The sequence below is a fragment of the Ciconia boyciana genome, chromosome 5 (genome assembly GCF_034638445.1).
Source record: "Ciconia boyciana chromosome 5, ASM3463844v1, whole genome shotgun sequence".
NCBI lineage: Eukaryota > Metazoa > Chordata > Aves > Ciconiiformes > Ciconiidae > Ciconia > Ciconia boyciana.
The window spans coordinates 14,638,036-14,664,646 of NC_132938.1; the positions used below are offsets into that span (position 1 = coordinate 14,638,036).

The 26,611-nt window shown below is 39.9% G+C and overlaps 1 protein-coding gene across 1 annotated transcript in view; it reads right to left on the bottom strand.

Annotated features, from left to right (window-relative positions):
• STK32B (serine/threonine kinase 32B) overlaps positions 1-26,611 on the bottom strand; it is a 180,752-nt gene that overhangs the window by 122,113 nt on the left and 32,028 nt on the right. The window contains exon 3 of the mRNA XM_072861979.1: positions 18,861-19,012. Within this exon, the coding sequence (XP_072718080.1) occupies positions 18,861-19,012 (152 nt within the window). The remainder of the gene's footprint in view (positions 1-18,860; positions 19,013-26,611) is intronic.

A 26,611-nucleotide genomic window follows, 5' to 3' on the forward strand; every position in this document is an offset into this window, starting at 1 on the left:
AGTTTTCCCACCAGAGTTAGACTGCAGCTACTCCCTGCTCACTCCATCAAACAACTTCCCCCCCCACCAAAGTCAAGAAGCTTCTTTTTTCCTCCAGAATCGCTCTTCTCTCAGCCCTCCCACCTGCCTGCCCCACCACAGAGGGAGCTCAGAGGGGGATTACGGAAGCCTTCCTTGCCAGCAGCCTCTGCAAGGATTAGGAGCTATTAAAGTTACAGGAATGGGTACATTTCACATAGCATTTTATGCTGTCCTATTTTCTCTCTTCTTTTTGGCAAACAAGAAGGGAGTTGAGACAAAAATAGTTTTTAAGAGATATTTACACTAGTTTATGTTAGAGGCCAAAACAGCATTACTGCAGGGGAAGGTACCACTTACAGGAATTACGATTGTTCCTGTTCTCAAGTTACCATAAAATTTCGGTTCTTTCAGGGGCAAAGGGCTTCTTCTGCAGAGTACTTAAGTATCTGCTGCTTCCCAACTGTTTGGGCATACTTTCCTTCTTAAGCATATATACTCTTCATAGCAAATACGCTCCTGGCTTAAATATGAGGTACTCCCATTTCCCTGGGCCCCTGTAGCACTGGTCTCTGCTATACTTTGTCTCACTTCAAAGTTGCTAGAATTGTATTTACTTCTTTACCAAAGCTTCTGCCCCATTCCGTGTTTTTTTCTCCCCCCAGGGCTTGTGCTTTCTGTGGTAGTTTCATAGATGCACCACACTACTACATCCTTTAGAGCCTTTATGCATATTCACTGTCAGACCAGTCTCCTAGATCCAGCAGAAAAGGATTCCAGATACTCTTTCTGTTTGTTCTTTACAGACAAAAAGTTAATCCATCCTTCATCTCCAAGACTTATTGTATTGGGCTTGTGTGGCAAGGTTTTGGTAGCGGGGGGGCTACAGGGGTGGCTTCTGTGAGAAGCTGCTAGAAGCTTCCCCCATGTCCTACAGAGCCAATGCCAGCTGGCTCCAAGATAGACCTGTCGCTGGCCAAGGCCAAGCCCATCAGCGACGGTGGTAGCACCTCTGGGATAACATATTTAAGAAGGGGAAAAAAAAACCTGCTGCGCAACAGCAACTGCAGCCAGAGAGAGGATTTAGAATATGTGAGAGGAACAATCCTACAGACACCAAGGTCAGTAAAGAAGGAGGGGGAGGAGGTGCTCCAGGTGCAGAGATTCCCCTGCAGCCCGTGGTGAAGGCCATGGTGAGGCAGGCTGTGCCCCTGCAGCCCATGGAGGCCCACGGTGGAGCAGATATCCACTGCAGCCCACAGAGGACCCCACGCCGGAGCAGGTGGGTGCACCCAAAGGAGACTGTGACCCTGTGGGAAGCCCATGCTGGAGCAGGCTCCTGGCAGGACCTGTGGCCCTGTGGAGAGAGGAGCCCACGCTGGAGCAGGTTTGCTGGCAGGACTTGTGACCCCGTGGGGGACCCACGCCGGAGCAGCCTGTTCCTGAAGGACTGCACCCCGTGGAAGGCACCCACGCTGGAGCAGTTCATGAAGAACTGCAGCCCCTGGGAAGGACTCACGCTGGAGAAGTTCATGGAGGACTGTCTCCCGTGGGAGGGACCCCGGGCTGGAGCAGGGGAAGAGTGTGAGGAGTCCTCCCCAGAGGAGGAAGGAGCGGCAGAGACAACGTGTGATGAACTGACCACAACCCCCATTCCCCGTCCCCTGCGCTGCTCGGGGGAGGAGGCAGAGAAAATCGGGAGTGACGTTAATCAGGAGGGTTGGGGGGAAGGTATTTTAAGCTTTAGTTTTTATTTTCTCATTATCCTACTCCGATTTTGATTGGTAATAAATTACACTAATTTCTCCAGGTCGAGTCGGTTTTGCCTGTGACGGTAGTTGCTGAGTGATGTCTCCCTGTCCTTATCTCGACCCATGAGCCTTTTGGTATATTTTCCCTCCCCTGTCCAGCTGAGGAGGGCAGTGACAGGCCGGCTTTGGTGGGCACCTGGCATCCAGCCAGGGTCAACCCACCACACTTATTTATTTCCAGAAAGCCCCATTACCATCCTCACTGTCATTATTTCTGCTTTCAATTTGTCTTGTACTCAGATTATGTCAGCAGTACACAGAGGGAGAGGCAGAATTACTCTAAAATAAACTGAGCCAAAGGGGAGGGTTTTGAGTATCCCCACAAATAATGAACCAGTCTCTAACACTCTCCTGTAATTCCTTCTCTTTGAATGCAGGCTGTTACCACTGTAATCAGACTCCTATTCAACCCAGCCATTTTTATAATGACCTAATTCTCCGATACATCCTGTATCAGGAGGTTCAGTCTGGGCTTTCATTTGTGATTCTTTTTACTCTCATCACATCTTTACACATCAAACCCACTTTCATAGTTTTCTTTTTCACATAGCTACCTCATCCATACATCCATCCTCAGGCTTTACAAGTGCCTTGTTTTCTTCAGGAGCCAATGCTTTGCTTTGCTAAAATGTTAACAGAAGTAACAGGTTTGCCAAAGCAAACCTTTCTTGTACAAAGAGGACCTCTTAATTGTCAAAGGCAGAATTTAAATAAATCAATTTTTGCCTGGTATTTTTCCTCAAAGGCAAGTAATAACAGCAACTACTTACTCCAGTCCACTGTTACTAATTCAATGGAAGCTTATAGCATGCATCCCAATTAAACCTTTCAGCGAGACCATTTGTCTCAAGAGCCTTGGACATGAGCTTGTCTTCTCTTCCACTGCAGTTGTTTCCAGTGTTTGGTTTCTTTAAAAAACCTGAAGGAACCAAGCAAGTGCTCCTTCCATCACTTGAACCCCATCCAGAGTATACATCCTTGTGCTGTTCAGTGGTTTTGTTCTTTAAGTTGTGCAGTTTTCTGCCAGTTGCGACATGATCTCTCCTATATGCGGAAAGGGGTATAAGGTACAAAATACCATTTCTTATGCATAGCATTTTACCAGTTTGGAGGAGCAGGGTGGGTACGTATCTAGGCTTGCTCTCTGTAAGATACACTGCAGTCACTTTCTTGAGCCTTCATAGACACCCATAAGATTACCTCGAGAAGGACTCAGGGTGAGGCTGGAGGTGTTTGGGGAGCAGGTGGAGCATACGACTTTCATTATCTGATCATCTTCTGCATACCACCAAGAATGGGGTCTTATCAAGTCAGAGATTGTTCAGGCAGCTGAACTCAGCTGCCTGAACAATACCCCAGCTGCTGCTAAGTATGTTTCAACTGAAAATGCTGAATAGTTGAGTTGGGCACTTTTGCCCAGCTTGTCATAAAATGCGACAACTGCCCTGCAGGTGTCTGACCTCAACTTTTGTATTTTGAAGGTTCTGCTGCTTCAAATTTCTCTTAGAAAAAGCAACAACTTCTCTGGCTTGTGTCAATGAGACACAGATGCAACACCTCATGTTTCATTACTTTTGGAGCTATTTTAGGAGATATACTCACAGGCCCTGATGCTCCAGAAAGACAGCTGAAAATAGGAGGAGATATTCTGCATGTGTGTGTTTCAACGAAATATGTCAGTGTTTTCCATCACACAAAACAGAAATAGCAGTTTAAAGTGGGAGATACTGTTCATACAAAGTCAGCTGACCATTTTGGAGAAGGCCGCCATATTTTGTAAACCTAAATCAGATCCATTTGACAGCAAGAGAGTATTCAAACCAAAATTCTCCTCTGCCAGCATTTAGGAAAATTTACAATGACTTAACATTTCCCCTCTTTACAGTTCTACATGGGGAAGCCTACAACTGTCTTAAATACCTGTGCTACAGGCTAGCATTAATGATTAAGAACAGTAAAATAAATCATCAGTTTAAAGAAGTTTTTTTCTAAACATTTCTTACAGTAAGAAACTAGCTGTCTCTAAAAAAATGTATGTAAATGTATGTAAACTAGATTGTTGGGTGTGCCTAAACTCCTCTCGTCTTTGCCTCTTGAATGAAACAGTGAGCAAATGAATCAGACTACAATTTGCAGGAGGCCAACATTAGAGAATCAAGATGTTTCTGGATATTCTGATCTTTTGTAGTAGGAATAAGACATTTAGAAGAAAGAGAAAAATTAGATTTTAGTCAATATGCCATTTTCTGTTAAATTTTGTTAAAACTATTTTCAGCCATCTCTACATACAACTTTCATATAACTATGTAGGTAGGCTACAGCGTAACAGCTCCCACCCTGTTTTTATTACTACTATTACTGCATTAGTTAGGATAAAAACCCTTATTGGATTAGAATAGACTTCTCTGTAAATAGCAAAGAGTCAGAATTGCAGATCAGCATCCCATAATATTTTACATTTTTACAGAAGACTGCTGTAAATTAAGAGACTGCAGTATAACATGTGACCAAACACTCAGACAATCTAATTATTTAAATGTACATTACATTTTTAAGGCCAGTGACCAGAATGCAAATTGTCAGTTTTAACTGTTGGCTTTGACTGATTTGTCTCTCTTTGCTGTCATGGAAACCTACATTAAATTAAAGGCAAAGAAACAATGGAACCTAATTAATGTCCCATGCATCTTCTGTACAGCAGAAGTATTGGGCAGTTATTTGTAACATTATGGAAGCACCTGCAACGTGCTTTTCAAATACATAGTTAAAGGATTTCTGCTCAAAAAAACTTGTATTCCTATAAAAATATAAACACATATAAAGAGAAAGAAGAAGCACAAGATGGATAGAAGAGACTCCTTCCCTTCCCCCTGGCTCACATATTTTGGAGGGTAGATTTAAAGGAGAAAAGGCCATTTTGAACTGCCCTTTTATTTAGTCCCTGCAGCCTGGCAGTTTCTCCACAAGAGCAAGAACCAACCTGGGTGAGAAGCAACAGCCTGTCAGGGTGCCTTGAGAGGAGATGTCAGGGTGTGGGCACTAGTAGAGGGAGGAAGCATCAAGGTGGTGACGAAAGGGTGTTAAATAGTTGGGAAAGAAGGATCACTCCTCATTAAACACTACTTCATCACCTGCCTTCTTTCACCCATCTGTGTGCTGTGATGTCTCTGTACTTACAGATCTGATTTTTCCCCAAAGACTCAGTGTTTGAAGAGGTAGGAACCACCACATCTTACTTTTCTAGACTGGTCCTCAGAAGAAGGCTCTGCAGGCGCAATGGTATGCATGATGCTTTTATGCTCCTGCTGCAGCTTCAGGTTAAAAATTCAGTATTCATGAAGAATGTGGAAGAGGGTAGAGGACAGCATGGGTGAAAGTCCTGTAAGCTTAATCGGGACTTTTCTTTTTATTATTTAATCAAGTTCTCCAAGTAAGTAAGACAGGAGATTAAAAGTAATACTTTTTTTCCCAGGTTATTCAATGGATAGTTATAGGATTTTGTCTTCACCACTGATTCCAGACTGCGACAAAAAACACCATGTCTCATGGAAGGAGATGCTTGTTGGACACTATCATTTAATTTCACTATAACTATACATTCTCCACTTCTGGGATTTATGAATGAATAAAACAATGCATCTTCCCAGGGTTAAACTGAATCGCTTCACACATGACTGATTAAACAGGGGAAAAAAGTGTTTAAGCAGGGAGTGTATTGATTTCTGCTGATGCACCACCAAACTGGCTGGCCACGGCAGTGATGGGACCCTGGTGCCAGCTGCCCTGCGCTGTCAGCCTGGCTGGAAGCCTCAGCCGTGACTCCTGCCCTTTTTTGTGCACAGGGCTGCAAAACACTGTGCACAGTGCTGCTCCCCAACCCGACTGCATTTGACAGCTCCATTACTCTGAAGCTACTAGTGGCATCCTTATTTTCTTGTGTCCTGTATCTTAAAACCAGGTCGTGCCTGTGAGGTTGCAGAAGGTGTTGTTCAGCCAGGGTTCCTTCCTGAACAGAGGCTGGACAACAACTTGAAGGGCCCCATTTTTCTCTTGTCACTGGGAAAGAGCACAGACAACTCAGGAGAGCATAAGAGCCTTGGTGACATGCAAAGTTTTCAGATGTCTCCTGAGTGAGAGAGATAAAAGCAAACAAAAGTTACTTTCTAGAGTGTGAAATGAAACTGTTCATTAGAACAGTTACAGAATAATGAATATAGGATGTCATTAAAACAGTCTATACTTGTCAAAAGTTGTGATAACACTAATTAAAGATATTTTTTCATCTGAATTGGAGTATCAGCCATTGCCACTAATTATGCAGTTAATGTGCATGTGGCATCAGTTGTACTAAATAGACAGCAAAAGAAGGAACCACAGGCAACTCAGTATGTATTGATGGGGCATCCTGAAGCTGGTGTATCAAAACACTATTAAAAAGGTCATAAGATACTCTTGAATTATTGAAAGAAAGAAAGAAGAAAGAGAGAGACATTAAAAAATACTTAGTTTATCCAGCCACATTTAAGGAAATAAAGTAAACCATTTTAAAGAGTTCACCAGACATCAACAGCCTTCATACAACAAAATGGACTGCCAGGCAGACGGCTCCAGAGAAGAGTGGGACTGAGAGGAATGGGAGAGGAAACCCAGGAGACTGCATCTGAGGAAGTGTTTCTCTGTGTGTCACAAGTGAGTGATAGACCTTGGTGAGCAGAAAAAGGCCTAACGTGATTGATTAGGCACAGATACAGATGCAGTATGGAGCTGTTTAAGGGCTCAAAGGAAAATGAAATACAAGCTCCCTGGCAGAGCAGTGCCAACAGAAAAGTTTAATTTCTTCTTCAACATTGAACTGGGTTAAAGAGTCATAAAAGTAGTATTTTTTCCCCTGTTACTCTGAGTGAATCATGTTGTGCTGTTCAGCTGTCCCAGGCTGCTGAGGTGGCTGTTGGTCACAGAGCTTCTCTGGCAAATTGCTCCTCTTAGAGCCTTTTATTTGGGATGTGGAGGAAGAGCTGTTCATTTCTCAATAGCACATGTGCATGAGGTGGCCGCCTCACAGCTAGTCCCAAAGACACGCTCTTCTCTGTGACTGTAGATGCTCACAATGACATTTTCAATCTTTCACTCCTTTTTAAAAGCCTGCCTTATCAATCTTCCTATATCTTTATATCCTAATGACTAGTGCCACTTTTTCAGTATAGCTAAAATTCTTGTTTCCACTTGAACAAATGCTAGAAAACCCTATGCTTCATTGGTATCATTCTAATTGTAATTTATTACAATTGTAATTGTAATTGTAATGGTATTATATCCTTGTAATTTAGTGATCCCAAATATGGATCAGAATCAGACTTTTGTCATTATTTCATAGGAGCCTTGTTAGACACCAGATGCCACAAGGCTTTTAGAATAGTGACAGTACAACTGTAGGTAGCTTGTCTAAGCCCATACTTCACTAAAGACTACTTAAATGCAGGCAGCTAGACCATGGCTGAAGACAAATGGAAGATGGTGCTATACCAGGCTTCCCAGATCTAGTAAAAATATGCAGGTGTTCACATATGAACCCTGGATCATCCAGTAAAGCTGTTTCAAGAACTGAAAACTGTACTACCTGTCTTTTATATAAGGCTGGTTGTACTAACTGGAAAGAAGCAATGCTTACCCTTCTCTAAGGAATGAAGTACTGTACTATCAAAACTACAGGTGTCACCATTTACTAAGCGATGAACAACAATAATAAGGATAATACTTGAGACCAGCATAACATATTTTACCCCTCTCGGATGTTAATATTGTAACTTGTAAATTGTATCTCTACTTTTTTCTACTGCCTTATGAAGCTTAACTCCTAAAATTCCTTTTAAATGTATACAGCTTAGAATATGCTGTTCCATTTTTATCATATCATTTATCATTTACCAAATTATTTTCTCTGTGAAGAAATATTTTGGTTTGGATTATTATTTTATTTTGAATATTGTCTTCAGATAAAGGATATTTTGCTCAAGGGATTATTTCAAGTGCTCTAGTTCAAGGTGAACAAAATATTTTGGTTATTTTTTTAAAATGGTTGCAGAGTTTTCAGCTTCCACAGAAAGAACAGCATGCACAGAGTTACATAGCTCATCTCTTCTCTTCTTTGGAGAGACCTGAGAAACAAACCTGACTTCCTCTTCTGCTTTCTTTATTTTCAAATATCAGTAAAGGAAGTTCAGACCTTGAAGAGTCTGACTTATGCACCAATATTTGTCACATTTTCTGATTAGGTTAGATTTTGTACCCGCTGAAGGTGAAAAATGCCTTCTGCTTTCATCTCACAGTTCGCATCCCTCACCAGGCTCATTATCACTTCCGTTTGCATTCTTATTTTCTCCCACACTTCTCCCAACCCATCTGTTGGTGAGCCTGTGAAAGCTATGGTCAAGAAGAAAAGTTACTTCTGTTAGGTCCATTTTGATTATTGGTTTGCCATCAAGACTCAATCCCACCACCTTGGCTTTTTGCAAGAAAGAATTTACCCTCTGTGTCCTGGATAAATTCTACTTTAGGTACTTAGAAAGAATTTGACAGGCAGAAGTAATTTTCCTCCTGGACACAACTGTTTTGCAGAGGAATTTAAATAGTTATCTTCTTCATAGCCCATGACCTTTCCTCAGTCAGGACATAGTTCGTAAAAAGTATGAACCTTAGTTCGTACCAGTAGAAAAGGAACCTTAAATCCTCCTTTATGTGGCATGTACTTATGAAACATGAGAGTTAGTCTCTTCTAATGAGAACTTTACACTGCAAAACTGCCATTAATTTAGAAACAAGACACCATTAATCATTTTCTGAAGTCTTAGTATCAGCTTCTCACTGCACTTTACAAGTACAATAAATATCATTTTAGTTCAATAAAATGGAATTAAGTGCACACTTATGCTGTAAAAATCTGTAGTTGCCTTTTAAAATAATAAAAGCGTTGATAAATTTTAATGAACCAAGGCAAAGGGTCCCCTAAGCAGGCAATAATAAACAATAATGCATTACAAAACTTCCTGCTCTGGTTGAATTCCACTATTTGCCATTTTAAATCCTCTCTATTTGATACAATTCTTACAATGCAAAATTTAAATTGCCTTGCACTCAAGATTTTTATTATTATTTATTTATTTACACCTCTTCTATCTATATAGTTAGACTTTTGTCTTCTCTTCTGTCCTTTTGGACATTTGGCCAAAAAAGTCCCCAACTTCTAATATTTCGCAACAGGAAAAATAGTCTTGGCATTCTAGTGGAAGTAAAAAGGAAAGATCTGGCTTGAAGAGCTAACATATTACCTGAAGGACACAGACATTACTTCAGTTATCACTATTTTGATATTCCTTGCTTGTTCCATTGTGGGGGGTTTTTTGTTTGTTTTTAATATTGGTGCCCTGACTTTTACATCAACCTGTTATAAATAAAAAGGAATTCACCTATGTGTTTCGTCTCTGTTTTGAACTAAAAATGTCATTGCTAAAACCTCAAATATATTCTAAAGTAAACTACCAGGAATCATTTCCAAGCCATATTACACCACCAACAGTCTCCAAGAATAACTTGAACATTTTTGGACTAGGTGTAGATTTGTAGGATCTATTCAGTATCAAAGTTTTGCAGTGAAAGTGTTAAGCACTTATTTTTATTTTGTAATGATCACCTACTTTGCATTCTCTCTCTGGATGTCTATGGACGATTCTACAAGTACATTCAAGACAGTTTTGCAGTCTGATGGCAGTCCCACGGTTGTAGAGCTTTGTTAATGCAGTGCTGAGCTGCATCTTATACAGTCTACCTTTAGCAGAGCTTTTAGTACAGGCTAATTGCAGTCCCATTTTCCATAGCATAGGTAAGAATCGCCCATGCCTCCCTGAAAACAGTAGATTTGCATGATGAACTCATTACTCTGTCACTGATTATGAGAGCCACTTTACCTACAGGACCTTGGTTATCAGTTTAATTACACACTCTAGCTATCACGTTTGGCATTCATAACCTTTAAAGCAGAGAATGAAAAAAAAGAAAAAAAAAGAAAAAAAAGTGGAGAAAAAAGCACTGTCTGCCTAAATTGGCAATTGAGGAGTCTGAAGCAATGTCTAAGGGCCTTTCTTCTTTCTTTCCCATCTCATTAGGCTGAGAGCACTGAAACCCTTCTCCCCTGCAAGCTCTCCTAAGAATACCCCTGCCACAGGTCTGGAGCTGTGCTTCTGGCCAAAAAGGAACAATACTCATCCCTGCCACAAACGTGTGGAGAATTATTGTCACTGTCTACACCACAGACCTGAGACATGGCCAAGGCTAACCCCAAGCTCATGAGGGTCTGCTCTGGACAGCAGCTATCCCCCTGTGAAGGCAGAATGAGGCAATAATTGCGAATTCATAAGAGGAACTTGACTGAAACTGAACATTCTTAAAAGAAAAGGGATTATTTTTCCCAGCAGTTTCATATTTATTGGTGTTTATAATAAAACTCCTCTTGCAGTGAAAGCTTTGTGTGAGAAGTTGATTATGGGTCAGCAAATAAAGTCTCTGTCTCCGTAAGAATGATGCAGAAGAAAGGTCCCAGGATGCAACGAGACATACATGAGATGAAATATCTATTGCAGAAGTTTTTAATGCAAAAAAAGATCAAAACTTAAACTATGCCAAAGGCCAATTCCTGCTTTTACGAGGAATGTATTAAAGTTAAGTCCAAAGATATACATTTCAAGGTGACAGCAATTTCTCACAGGAAACAATTAGTCACCATAACAAAATTCACTATAGGCAGACTCGAGATAGTGTTCCAATACTGGCAATTAGTATCTTAGCGTATTAAAATCAGCACAAAAATAAGTAACTGTTGGATCATGCATTCATCAGTCAGTGACGATGTTACAGCTAACGCTCATTTAGCACAAGCATCCAGAGGTTACCAACTGGCAGTGTTGAGTCCAATGTAATTTCCACAGCCAGAAATAATATCCAGAATATTTGCAACTCAAGACAAATCTTTCCTGTATTCTCTTCTTCCAATTATCCTACCCTTCCTGCTTCCTCATCACCTTTTCCTGCTCTTTTTCCTCCATCATTATCTCTTCTAAGGCTCTGCAGAACAGACCTTTTTTTTCAATCTTAGATATAAAACTTCTATATCTTTACCTATTCCAGATTTACATTAATACAGTGATGAACTGATCTAGCTATTTGAGGAAAGTACTTATCCTTTGCTCCCCCTATAGCAAAAAGAGTTCACCCATCTAAGCTCTGTGCAAGACACTAAATATATCTTTCTCCCTTGATTTGCAATCTCTGCTTGCCTGGAAAGGAATCTTAGAGCCCATCAGATATCTAGAATGGCCCAAGATTACATGGCCTGGGGTTCATGACTTCAGCTAAAGTCACAAAAGAAGTAAGAAATGTATATTGTATCAATAAACACATCAGTGGCTGTTCTCCAGCACCAAGACCAAATGGCACAGAAAAGTCTTTACCTGGACTATTAAACTGCCAGCCTCAAAAAACAGGGTGATGGCATGCAAGCTGCCTACTGGGAGCAATCTGGCTGCACCTGGGGCTTCTTTGGAATAGTACTCATGCCCCAGCCCACTAGGCTAGGAGTGGGTCTAAAAATATTTAGCAGTATGGAAGATTGTGTTTGAGAGTCCAGGAAGAACACCCAGATTTAAAACACTAGCATAGATGTAGCCAAAGAGGGCAACATCATAGCCTTTCTTCCCATAAACCAGGCTTAGAGCAGCTGGGTATAGCCACAGGGAGTGAAGAACATTGAGCATCTTCATTACTCTCCAGGAAAACTGAATGTTTGTCAGGATCTGTTCTTTCATGACCTTTTGGGGATCTACCACATACTATTAAAGACAGACATCATTACAGCCTGACTTTCTTTTTCAGCAGGACTCCTTACTGCTGAAGAGGCAGTCAGGCTAGTTGCAAACACCCAACCTGTGTCCCAACAGGAAACATCACAAGCCCCTCGCTCCCTTCCAAAAATATCATGTAATTTTTCTGTTAGATCATGGACTTTAGTCACAGCCTTTAGTATGGAGTCTCATGAAGCTCAGAAAGCTGGTCATATTAGATATCAGAAAAGATATTTCCCATCCCCTATAAAATATTTTCACTCCAGATAAGGTCTACTATAGCAAGGCAAGTTACACAACACTGCAGCCACTAAGCAAACTCACCTAAGACCAACTTGAACCACCTCCTCTTGGTGCGTGGGGTCTCTGATAGGTAATTGATGCTCCTTGATTGGTTATTTTCAGCTGCACCCAGCAGTAAAACATTTGGCCAGGTGTTCTTGCTTCCCTGAGTTTGTAGGCTTATGCACATTTCTGATGCCAATCTGAGGAGCAGAGCCACGCTATGGGGCAGTTGAAGGTGATGTTTCTCCCAGCCTATTCTAGAAAGGGCACTTTCACAGAGAAGTGATATTTCCAGTTATGCGTGTGTGTGTGTGTGTACGTTAAACAACCCATCCAACACTTGAGACTGAACAAATAATTTCTTCTCTCCAGCATTCTTTTTTCTCTTTTTTACCTCCTCTTTCTTTTGAAGGCAGATTGGGGTATTAGGTGAATTCAGAAATGCATGAACATTTTTGCTACAATGTGTGTTCTTCACTTGTTCCAGTTTTCACTGGATTTGAAACTTAGTCTTACTCTAGCTGGTAGCAGTAATGTAGTTTTGTAGGTCTGTCTTATGAAATACATACAGTTTCCAGAGACTGATGAGTAGAAAGAAAAATACATCAAAATATAAAGCCACTCTGAGAATGCAGCTAACACTTCTTTATGGGTTGTTAAATATATCAAACACATTGTTCTGTCTATAGGAAAATGACCTATAAGCTGACAAAAGTAAATCTTCACTCTTCTCGCTCTGCTGCCTTTGAAATTGTTCTGACAATTTAAAAAGGATATAACAGCTTTAAGCAAGGTTATTAAAAATAAGATCACTTCAATGTTCCAAAAGTTTTGAGGACTGGTCCAAAACTTTTTTCAGATTTTTCTGGTCCACATCAGCAGAGAAACCATTTTGATACATGATTTTTTTTGCAAAAAAAATCTGTCTTTTGTGGTAAGCTGTATTATTTTCAGAGCAGCCAGTGGATCTACTCATGTTTGAAGACAAGTCATGTAATGACATGTCTAGCCACATTGGTAGATAGGGAGTAACCTGGCTCTTGGCTCAGTCCTAATGTATGTTGTGAGAAAGATATTTAAAATATGGATCCTTTCAGGAACACTACTCATCTTGCCCAGAGGACACCCAGATATTTGCAGAGGATAAACATGGATAAAATGCTGGATCTTAGAGGGGCATGTTGCAGTCTCAAGGTGGGACCGTGTTAGGAGCTGACATTTCTACAGCTCATTCATCTATGCTTGAAATACATGACATACAAAAGGTCTGATAAAAAACAGGACTGCTTTTCATTTTAAGAAGGAATCTCTATTATCAGAAATGTCTCTAATGGTGATAAAACTGGCTACAAGGCTCACATATCTTTAAGCATTTATTCAATTTCATTTCTAAAATGAAGGTTATAAATCAACCCCAAGTCCTTCCTGAAAAACGCTGTTATCCTCCAAGCTATTACGAGCATTTACAGAAGAATGATTCTTTTCTGTGTTAGATGTTATGAAAGACAGTTCATACTTCAGATAATATGATTTATAAGTTGAGATTGTGAAGTTAAATTTAATAAAGCTCAGAGAAGATACATGAACCTCAAAAAGCTTTTTAATATAGATCTTTTGGAGTTCAGATGCTACCCTTGTTTTATATTAGCTGTTCTGTATTCTTGTGTATGCTGGGGTTACTGATGAATGCCAGCAGAATTGCCCACTACAGAAGGTTTACCTTCTTCCCTCTTCTTTTTCTCTCCACGAGAATTTAACTGATGACAGATTGCTTACCCATATCTCATTAGTTCTTTGTGCATTTATCATGCATAACTAAAGGGCTTTCCAGTCTTCATGTTTGTTTCTTGAGTTGCCAACTTTTCTTTTTGATTATGTAATTCCTCAAAGAAAGATTAAAGTACTTGGTTAGTATTGCCTTTCATTCAAGGAATTGTTGGGAGATTTACCACTATATTAATCTTATTTTGAAGGTCCGGATGATTAACTTTCGAAAATCAGCTGTTCTGGTCAGGGATAGTCCCACAAGCTCATGAAAAGGTTGTCATGAGCAGAATTTCCTCCAAATATGCTTTTCAATATGGATTTGGGATTTGACATTTTGAATTAAAAGAATTAAGATTCCATTTCAATTCATTCAAAAGCAAAAAAAATAAATTTTGATGACACTGAAGTTCTTCTTCCAGAAAATGATACTTTGAAAAACACTGCAAGTATTTTGATAATTCCCTAATTTTTTCATCATGTATATCCCTTCCAGGCAAAAGAACAGCAGATCAGATCTGGGCTACCCACCTAAGCTTGAGTCTTGCTTCATATAACTGGGGATTAGGGGAGGGAGGAATCAAGGGGAAGGGACAGTGCAACCAAAATAAATACCTAATTTCTCTTTCAAATCAGTGGAGAAATGTAGATTTTTCTGAAGATTTTGGACTGTCATCCAGACTTGTCCAGCCACCTAATTACTTTTCACTGAGATTGCAAGGGGCAAATAAGATAGATACATTTATATCAACAAATCTTTTGGCACTATCATCACTTTTTCTGTAGTAGACAAGTAGTTGGCTCGTCTGGACAGCAGGAGACATGAGATCTAGGCTCCCTTTAGCATGGGCAGCTGGATCCACAATTCTTCACAAACTACATGACTGTTTAACCACAAGCCCGCAAAGTGTTTTCTGCAAACATACTTTACTACGGTTCCTAATCCAAAGACTGTTTTCAATTTTTATCCAATGACAATCTAATGTAAAATGCACACATACCACAATAAAACCATTTTGGAAACGCTGTGTACCGCTACTAGTCTTAGTCTGGGTCCTGCCTATAACTGAATTTCTGACTTTCTCTAGGAGCATTAGTGTTTTTTTAGTTAACAGAGTGTCAGTAGCTGTCTACTGATGTGGGGGCTGCAGCAGAGCTCCAGATGGCAGATTGGTACTTACCTTCTCAGAATGATTACTTCTGAATATCCTTGGGAAATCCTTGGCTATGTAGGGAGATGCCACTTAAATTTAGTAGGCTGATGGGATTTCTGAGTTTTAGTCACCAAAATCTTACCTTAGGCAGGATTTCTGAAAACTGGTATGCACCCTTAGAGAGTGTGATAGAGCCTAGAAAGACAGACTAGTCCAAAACAACCTGGTCAAAAGAAACTCAACATTTACATGAGCTGCAGCTGTGTTATTGCCCATAGACCATGACATAACTATTCCTCGTTAAATCAATATTCCAGTTTGTGAAACAAGATAAGAGTTAGTAGCTCCTGTTACAGCCCATTTGTGCATTTACAACTCAATTTAAAAAATGAACAGGAAAAAATATAACTCAGAAAAATGAAACACAAATCTAGCTGCAATTACTATAGAAGAAATGCAGCTTCAACTGTTTCCTTCCATTAGTATGCCAGGAATTGACTCATAAGAGGAAATCTCATGGATTCCTGCTAATCATCTAATGTAAGTTATAGCCACAGTGTAAATGTATTTGATGCAAATTATTATTGCATCTAAACTGCAAGTAAAAATACATTAAACAGGCTGCTAATTCACCAACAATCAATGAAAATGCTGTTATTTTAAGAGATTATTGCTGGGAACACATAAAATATGTTTAAGGAATATTCCATTTGTATTTGCAGTGTTCCTTTTTTCATGGTAGTAAATAAACAAATAAAATGTAATTTCAATTATTAAATAAATAAAATATAATTAGTATGTTTAAGAGCTTCGTATGGCTTAGTGTTAATAGAACAGATGTGACCATTATTCATGGGTCACTTGTGGTTTTTGTGTTTTGCCCTTGTTGCAGTTCAATAACAGAAGTCATTATTTGAAGACAATGGGTAGAACATCTTGAAATTCAGGCAAAAGCTGAGACAGAGCATTCAGAGGTCTGGAACATGCTACTGCAGTTTGCAAGTGTAGGCACTCCAGAAATATATCAGAAGCTATTTTAAATTCATTTAGGATTGTGCAAGGCTAATTATAGAAACATACTATGGGCTTGGTACAAAGAATGTGTTATTTGGGGTAGGCTAGATTAATTTTGGGGAGGCTTGGGTTCAAGATTTTCCTTTGCTGTGCTAGCCCAGGGTGAAATATAGGTTCTCCAGTAGTTCAATAGATTACTCTGGAGTTAGGGCTTTGAATCACTAGACATTTGAATGTGTAATGTTTGAGATGAACACTTCAGATAAAAATATTAAGTGTCAATGACATTATTTTTGGAAAATTTTCTACAGTTCTAATTGTGTATGTCCAAGTCCTTGAATCTCAGTAGAGTCTCATATATCCCGGGTTTGACTACACAGTTGCCCACCTTTAGCAGGAAAGATGGAGGTCCCCAGAGCAGGATCTCCTACTCTCATTTAGCCACTCTGGTTATCGTAGTAGATGAAACATGCTGGGGAGCATTTCCAAGCACTCAGGCCAGCTGGCAGGGAGCAGCTCGTGCCTCTGCTAGGAAGTCCTTGCTGCTGAAGGGCACTGGCCACACCACATTGATCCGTGGGACATTGTGACTCTGGAACTATCCCAGGAGCTGTTTGGGAAGGGGCTGGCTCACATGGGACAGATGCATGCCAAGGGCCAGTCCAGCTGCATCAGGCAGCACCTGGGAACACTCCTGGATGCTGTTTCACCTGCTAGCTTAGCTGTACCTTCACATTTTCATGTTTTTGCCCTAAGGACAACCAAAGTATGTTGTCTACATGGGCATTGCAGGCTGTGAAGCACTGAGATGCTAAGGCAGCAGGGGCTGAATGCTTGCACAAGCAAATTGCATATTTTCGCAGGACTATCCCTGAATGTGGGCACTGATTTTAGATCTGGATGTAAGTCTTCAGACTATTCCATGTTCTTCTGTTTCATACCATAGACCCAAAAACTAATCTTGGTGACAGGGAGACAGGACTGTTGGCTGCTGAGCTGGGTCACGAACTTTTGGCCGCTGAGCTGGGTCACAAACATTAATGCAAGTGACAAATTTCAGGCCCCATCCATGGGAGGTGACCTGTCATTTATTACGTGATCTGATGGGTGGGCAGGCCCCCTCTGTGCCTGCCCTTCAGAGAAAAATCTTGTCAATCTCCCTAATAAGCATCCTAGATAGACTGGTCAACTATAAGCATTGCTTGAGACATTGAATACAGAACATTGTTAGTGCACTGGAGCATCTCGAATAGCGTCCTTTTTGCCTGAAATGTTTTGTTAATTATAGAGTACCACATTTCTCTTTCATTTTCTACATTTTTCATATACACATATAGTATAAAATTTGAGTTTTGAGATCTTGTGACAGTATCTCAGAAGCACAAGAAGACTAAACTAATTATTTACAATAAAAATCATCATCACACCCAACACATTTTAAGGTATTGCTTATTTCAAGTTTAATCTTTGGCATGAAAAAATAAAACAAGAAAGAATATTTATTAGCTGATTATAATTCAGTAATTGGAATGTAGCATACTTTTTGTTTCACAATAAATATTTGATCTTTAGTCCTTCAGCATTGTTACGTTTACTGAAGTATCTTGTAGATCATGTTAACCTATGACTTTTTCTGCACAGTGTCTAGTTACACAGTGGAAATCTTTGCGGCCGCTTCTTAAAGATCAAAAGTTTGTGTGAGTTCAAAAGAGATTAGACAAATGCATGAAAGAAAAACACACAGGCTCTTAAGCACAGAGATACCACACCTTTGGTGAAGAAATCACTAGAATACAGGTTGCTGGAACCTGCTTCGACAACATACTGGGAAAGTTTTGTATTACAGTCACAATATTTGTATATTTTTCTTCAAGCTTCCAACAGGATATTAGGTTAGGTCAAGTATGATCACTCATGTCAAGTGGAGAGCACTTGAGACATATATATATGATTACGTCCTTTTTGAATGAATTTTGAGATCAAATCCTTTGCTGGTATAAGTGGGTGCAATTACACTAAAGCTGTGTTAACTCAAGCCAGAAAATAGTTTGGCTTTTAGTTCATGAAAGATGCTAAGCTGGCAACAAAAAATTTTCCACCTGTACAGGCCAAGAGTGAGCTAAAGGATGGTCAAAAGACTGTAGGTTAGGGATTGACCTCTAGTAAGACAGTTAGAACTCACAAAACAGAAGGTCTCTTTGCACTGTGACCATCTGCAGCCAATCAAGCTATTCACAAACTGAACAATTTTCATATCATAATGGTTTATGTCCCCTTTTTTTTGAATTATATAGGTCATTTTTAGATAAGGGAGGAAAATTCTGCATCCCATTACTACTATCACTACATAAAAGCCAGCAAATATTTTAAGTTGGTGGTGTAGTTGAAGCTAGTCATTACTCGACCAACATTTTCTCACACTCATATGTGACTGACGCATGCAGTGGCTAACACTGGGAAGACAGGAGAAATCCCAGGTGACAAAAAGATGTTTTTCTATTGTTCCATGTCAGCCATTTTTAAAGAGTGATTGAGTTTTGAATTTTTTCTGAATCAACTAAAAAAAATTTTAACTGAATGGTTGGGTTTGATATTCCACAGCCTTATAACAGATGTTTAGTCTGGGTGTTGTCAAAAAGAAATGATTAAGCTGGACAGAACAATACATTTCCACACACTGCTGTAACAATCTGGAGAGAAACCAAACCAGAAATGAAAAGGTGAATGTGAAGTTTAAATATTCCAATGCAAAAGGGCATCTTTAAAATATTCCTGAAAAATGAAACCCTCTGCAATACCTTAAAAAAAGAGGTAACCAAGAATTTTTTCCTACTTTTCAGCTTTCCAGCCTTCCATAGCCTGAACTGATTCAGCAATAAGAAGAAAACAAGAGATCCTTGACAGAATTTTAAAGGTTTGCTTACCATAGATTGACTAGGAAGGGATGCTCCAGGCCTTGCATTATCTGTAGCTCCCGAAAAACATTTCGAACTTCATCTCTCTCAATGCACTTCTGTTTATTCATATATTTCATGGCATACATTTTCTTGGTGTCTCTCTTCTGCACAATGCACACCTAATTGACAGTAAAGTAAAAGACAAAGTTTGACACCTACAGAAAGGAAACTCAGTTGTGACTGAAAAAAATGAGCCTTTTATGGTATTTCGATACCTTCAGAAAGTCCACATTACAGCTACACAGGATTCTTTGTAATAGATTGTAATTAATACATTTTCAAAAGAACACCCCATCCCTGTCTAAGAAGAAATGGGGACCAAGAAAAGTGCCATAACTTTCAGAAGTTACATAGTAAAGCTGGGAGGAATACACTCCAATTGCTCGAATCGCAGGCTATTTCATTAGTCACAGAAATTACTGCCTCCTGCCTAGGAAAACGCACAATCATTGTCCTCATTCCCGCAATTCAATACATACATCTTGATTACTGCATCATAAACATAGCCTTCACAAACCTCAATATTTCATCTAAATATCAGAATTCTGCTCCCTTAATTATTGTTGAAAATAAAAAGAATTTTTGTACAGAGATTCATCATAATATTTTTGAAGTCACAAGAGACCATTACAATGATTTAGTCTCAGCAGTAAATTTCTTTGCTTTAACTTTGTTTTCTTTTTTTGAAAAAAGTCAGATAATTTTGTAAATGCAGGAAGAAAACCTTAGTCAAGAGAACACGCATGTAAGTCCTGGATTGATTTTGATCATGGCAGTTTACCTTGTGAATGAAGCTGGAAAGTGTCACCAGCACCACATCTAAGAACTATCATTTTAAATATGATTTCTGGCAACACAGAAGTGTAAGATTGTTTGGTGCCTCATCCCCACAGCTGGTATAAATCTCACCTTCATAACAGCCCTATAGAGGAAAACTATATCTTTTGCTCTGAAGGGTTTTTCCTGTTAATTGATCAGAACTTTTTTAAGTGACACTCCTAGTGTGTCTTCACAGCCAAGAGAATATTAGTTGAAAATATTATTTTGGTGCAGCATTTATATTACTGATACAGCCATAGGTTCCAATCAGAATTTTTCATCATCAGGATATATACAGACTATGTACTGGAAGCATCTGGTTTGGACATCACGACTCTGTAGTGTCTAAATTCAAGGGTATTCTGGATTCACTTGGTGTGGGCACTATTATTTTATATGTATATTTATGTACATACACACATGCACACATACAAAGTCCCATATTATACACAGGTAAAATTATGGTATACACACGTAGTATACACAGATAAAAGTAGTGCTCAGAGATCAGATTACAACATGGTGCCAACCACAATAAATCCTTTGGTTTTCAGTTGTATTTTAAGGAACTTGCATGCTCAACATTCAGAAATGGTCTGGAGAAACTAAGACAACTTCCCACAGCTGAAACCTCTGACTTTAACAAGGTGTCATCTGGATTCTGGACCTGGTGACGAACAACCAGCACCAGGGTGAGGACCCTAGAGAGACCTACTGGGTGGTCACTTATTTCTTAATCGCAGAGGAAAGGCTCCAGGAGCGTATCATCAGCATATTTTACTTCCCCTACCTTTTTCCAGATCCTCCAAGAGAAACTGGGCCAGTGAACCCAAACCACATATATTTCTCTGCAACTCTATTTCCATGAAGTATGTCCTTGAGCTCAAATTTACTCCAAAGAGAGGAGTTAACAGAGTACTTTTAACCTATAATGATAAGGCGTGATTAAGCAGAGTTTCTAATTACCTTTCCTAATATCAGGAGATGTTCTGCTAATTAAGTAAAACATGGATGGTAATATTTTGTCTTGAGCCCATCAGTGTTGCACAATAGTGAGTACCGATGTTTTGCTTCATTTTCCTCCTTGGGCTGTTACAGAAAGTATGAATGTTGGTGATGTCCTTAAGATAACTAAAGGTTCACACTTATATGGAAAGAACCCAGGCTGTGGAGCAATGGGGAATTGGGGTTGGCCTTTTGGGGGAAGAAGAGGTAGCAGGTGGGGTTGAACTGAAATGGAGGCATGGAAATGAATTGTTCAAGATTCCACAGTTTCTTCAAAAATATAAGCAGAACTTTCAGGGACAATTCTTAACATCCTATCTGAGATTATGTGGACACTCCAATTTAGTGAATCATATTATAAAGTACAACGTTTATGGATTTTGGCTCAGAACCTAACTGCAGAAGTCACATGAATTTGCAGCATGATTTTCATATGAAACTTGGACAAGACTTGCAGAAGTCTCCTATTCCATTACATAAGAAGCCTCCCTGTTGAACCATTGACTAGTGACACTGCTGAGAGAATGGGGTTTTACTCAGCTGAGAGTTACAGGTTTGACCAATGTGGCAACTAGGATCATATACAGCACCTAAATATGTAATGTAAACAGGTTTTGAAACACTACTGTGACTCCAGAAGGCACTCAGTTCTCTTACCTGACAGTAAAGACAAGGGTATTCAGCACATTTGAAACAGACCTTCTGTTGTTAGTAGAAGATTGCCTAGCATACAGCTTTAAAGCAGAATGATGGTAAACATTTTCTAGTAATGTGTACCTACGCACATCTTTTAATGTGGTTTTAAAATCAATAGGATTTCAATGAATATGCTAAAGCTACTGCCTACTAAAAATCAGGAAACACAAGCTGCATCCACATTGATGTTATTGTGAAAAACGCCTGACATTGCTATGACAGTGCTGAATCATAGTGGAAACCCCGCGTAGCATTTCTACCTGCTGGCTGTCAGCTCTTCTTCTGAGCAGGATGTCAATGGGCTGATACTTTTCCACTATTGCAGGAAAGAAAGGAAAAGCCCTTGAGCTCTCCTCACATGTGCAGTCTTAATGGGAAATGTTTAAATTGGTTGGGGTTTTTTTTTGTTTATGGTTTAAATTCTTTCCAAAGAAGTCATTTTAAAACAGGGACAAACAGGTGCTCTGGCACCTCAACAAACAAATTCTGTGATGACTCATTATTGTGGAAGTCCATGCAGAATTGCCTTATTTACACCTATCAGTATGGAAGCCTGTCACGCTCATGTTACTAAAACAGCCTCTTTCAATTTTTCTGTGATTATCATTTACCAAAGCCCAGACAGTGCCCTGCTCAAACTGGTATCATTGCTTCAGCAGCCTCTATAGCTGATGCTTCAAACCAAATATAAGTGTCACGAACTCAACAACTATCCAGGTTCATAGTCAGCAGATAGGGACAGGCACATCCATCTCCACCTAAGGTATGGGTCTAAACAGGTCCAGGGGACCATCTCTACAGGGATGGCTTCTCTTTGAAAGTTCCCCTAAAGAGACCGTAGATGACTAGCTTGGATGTAGGCATCTGTGTTGTAGATGTTTAAAGGCAGGCTATATGAATCCCCATTAATTTTCTTTGGAGTTATATAGTGCTTATTTTTAAAAGTCTCTTGTGAAAATATTCCCTTTCTAAAAGAGGGCTTTTCTACATGTGTTAGCTGTTATCACAGGGTTGTAACTTTCTTATATCTGGGAGAAGGTAACAATGAATTGCCTTTAAAACTATCAGGTTAGAAGAAATTTGACCGAAGTGTGACTTCAAGACACTTTGCCTCAGAACCAGGGGAAGAAAACCAATAGATTATGACTGCAGGGCTAAACTTCATTTTTCAGGAGCAACATATGCTATGGTCCACTTCTAAGCTACCTTCTTGGATTTCTTCTGATTTCAAATGCAAAAAGTAGAGCACCTACAGATCGAGTCTGATCTGCAGATTAATAGGTCACACAGCCACTAAGACTGCTATGGTTGACAAAGCGCCCTATGGGCTATTGCAGACCTAGGTAAGTGAAGCGAGAGAGTTATGCTGAGTAGAACTGGGACAGAATTTGCTAATGGTTTGCTGCAGAAAGCTGCATAATGTTGTGTAGGCTGAGAAGCCATAGGTAGCTTCAGAGAAGCTCTTCCCAGAGCAAAAGATGGGAATGGCTGAAAAGTTTGACTTGCTGCAAAACACAGATTTCTCCTGTCTCCCACTAACTTCAAAAGACTTCTAGCTGCCATGTGCTTGGTCCAGAGAGAACAGCAGGGAGCGGGAGCACTTAGTCTCAAGAAAGCCATTTTGGTCTGAGTTCGGTACATAAGTACTTAGACTTCTCAAACTACCACATGATACGATTTCATGACAGGTCATAGAAAAGGAGAGATGCAAAACTGCAGCCAGAGAAAGCTCCTCTGTGCAAGGTCCCTGATAGTGGAGAGCTGGCAGCTGGAGTGCACACCTCAGCCTTGCTCCTGGGTCATAATCTTATGCATCAAGTATGTCTGGTCAGTAGATCAGATGGGGCACCTATAGCTGCCATGAGTAATCACAGCCCAGGGAAAGGTCTGTGACACTACATGGGCAGAAGACACTCACCTAGTCGTAGAGGACTACAAGAGAGAAATCAGCTGTGTGTTTCACACTCAGTGTGGGAATTGACAAATCTGCTATGAAGTGTGTGCCTGAAATACTGCTACCTTGTCTGTTCTTACCCACATACTCTGAAAAATTAATGCTCATAGTCTCAGTCTACAAGAGGAGTAGGAAAGATTTACACAAAGAGGCTGGAGAATGCATGTCATAAGTTTGGCTTTACACTGCCAGGGAATTCCCTTGAAATAGGGGGATTCATTCCCAGATTCCCCTGAGCAAACCATGACAGCTGGAGCAGGGACCAAGCATCTGCTTAGTCTCCTTTCATATTAACTCAAGCTAAAAAATAGGTGTTTATACTGTCACAAATATTAATATTCTGCAGTTGTGCATTATGTTGCTTTTAGGATAACAGCATATTTTTTCTGAAATACTTTGCATATCATTTAGTAAAGTACTCTCGATCAGTGTAGACATGATTCTGGGCTCCCATCTGTTTTACACCAGTGTAATTTCAATTACTTCAGCAGAGGAAGTCACTGTTTTATACAACCAAATTAATCAGAACTAAGTCCTATGTCTCAGCATCTTAGACAAATAGGAGAAAGAGTTTGTACATTCATATCATAATTTGAATTTAATTTAAGGAGGTCAGATTGTTCAATATACCTGCTCCCACGAACAAAGAACTTGAAGAAAATTGGTATTGTAATATTCCTGAAAACTAGTTGTTTCACATGAATACAAATTATTTTGTGGCAGTAAGTCTGCAATTTTATGCTTACTGTTGCAGTAAAGAACAATGATAATTCTTGTATTTCACTCCTAGTAAGTTTTGTACTTATTGGATGATCTTCAAATATATAATTTTTTGCAATATTTTGTTTGATAAGAATGATGGCTTTACATATAGCAAAATGGAAAAATTTAGCCAGATTAAACATGAGAGAACATTTTTAAGTTATCAAATGGCATAAAGAAATAAACACTTAGGCCAGTGTTCAGCATTTTTGGTTTGAGTATTTTAAAATGTCTACTTCTGAATTGACTTAGAAGGGAAATATTTAATATATGAGTAAAAGCTGTTTGGACAAAATTTATGACCTGGCCCACTTCAAATGTATTTGGAAATACTAATAGCTGGAACACGCTAAGCATAACTAGCTTAATGGTATTAAAAAAAAACCCAAACCAATGTTTCCTGTTACATATGAGGACACCAAAGCATAAGCAAAGAGCCACCTTCATCTACCTAGCAAAGCCAGGTCACTGAAGCCAGCAAGGCCACCTCTGGAGGAGTGCCACATACCTTGCTTGGGTACCACTGTCATTCTTGCAGCAGCTCACAGGTCTGTACCAGTGTCTGTATGTACAGATACATACACCGGGTATGTATACATGTGCCCAGGAGGGGGGACAAGTATTCAGTGAGTGGTCACACATCAGTCTGCCATAGCTTGCACGTCACTTGGCTTGAACAAAAGAACTGCTGACTTACACAGAAGCTGTGGCTGCAATGGTCCTACACAGGCTCAGAGCTCACTTCTTCATCTGTCCCTTACTAGGGTGCAACCTGAGCTCTGAAAGGACGCCTTTCCAAGTGGAGAGAAGCAAGCCTGGTTGTTTCCGGAAACAGGAGCATGTTTCTTGTTTCTCCTCTCTCCACACCCATTTCCTACACTCCTCACAACTGCTGTGATGTATCTTCACTTTTTCTGGGGAAGATGCTACAGTGCGTACAAGACTGCACCTGCTCTTAACATGTCCCTAAGAAACAGTGTGTACTGAGGCAGTTGCTTAAAACAGGTGGCCACTTCTCAGAAAAGACAAGCCCTTGAGATACAAAGCATTTGATACCAAATGGCCTAGGAACTCCTGTAACAGCAACTGTTGCTACTGTGAATTGAAAATGCCAAAGGAAATGGCAGGGACCTGCTTTCTGAAGCCAGCTGGGAGGGACAGAGCATAGCTGCTGAAGCAGTCAGCCCCGATGGAGGAGGTGAGGTGCTGAGGATCACCTTGCACTCTGTGCACAAGAGCGAGCTGGGCTGTGTGGAGTCTCTGCCATATCAGATACCTCCTGCAGCAATATCCTGCACGGGCCTACGGTTGCTGTAGCAACCACAGTAATTTAAGAAATATTGAGAGAGAGAAAGAGAGCGATTGTACCAACAGCAATAAAATAAAAAAGTAGAGCATGTCTTAAAACATCCTACTGCTCTCAGAAAACAAAAAAGGCCACAGAGCAGCCATAAAGGAAGAAGGCAGTTTAAGGAAGGCGTGATACCGAACATGGTGTTACATGTTGCAGGATGCTAGAGCACAACAGACGCCAAAGAGTAAACAGCGAGTCAATAGCGATTAGAGGTCTTGCATCACTTGTTGACGATTTCTGCTGCCAGGTACTTCCAGAAGCACAGTAATAGGAAAAGTTGCCAGCAATGAGGCTTCTAAATGAATGATAAAGGCAAGACTGACTCACAGAGAAAGACACTTGAAATGGTGACTGATTTTCCATGTTGTGCTTTTGGCTATGGTATAATAGGCAATTTTAAAATGGTTTTCTTTCTTTCCCTGTCTGTGGAAGGAAAAACCAGGTGATTGATCAGAAGCTTGTATTCATTTGGGAAAAATAAGCCTGTTATGCCAAGGACTCTTCTGTTGCATTGACAGCTGCAAAATAAGGATTTAAGTTTAGAGGGGACTTATGCATGAGTCCTTTCTTGCATTAAACATGTTCTCTCAGAGTTGTGAAACTCTGTTCTCACCCATACATATCACCAAAGCAGGTTCACAAGAACACTGCAGCTGTATGAACCTGTAAGGAAATTAGATGTTTCTAGAAATATCATAGAAACATTCACCGGTTTCCTGAATGCTGTGGAGAAGAGCAGATCAAACAACAACCAACAAACCTCCAAAAAGCACATAGGCTTGTTTTATTTTCCTGCATGATGTGGAAGGGTGAAGGCCCCTTTGAAAGAGCAGAAACAGTAGAGGTGTGAATGAGGAAGCTCTGAAGAAAGAGGGGTGCAGGTGATCTTCATGATTGCCAGCATGATTTGGATATATCTTTAACTGCTTACCCTGTAACTAACTTGCACTCCTAGACCTCTATTTAGTTTGACATGATATTCCATCAGTGTCTTGTGATAACAAAAAATTATAGATCTCCAGCCACCCTGGTTTTTAAGGGATTCTTGAATACCGTTTCACACTAGCAACATATTCTCCTACTGACCTCAAACAGGGTTTCTCTTGGAAACTACTGAACTGACTAAGG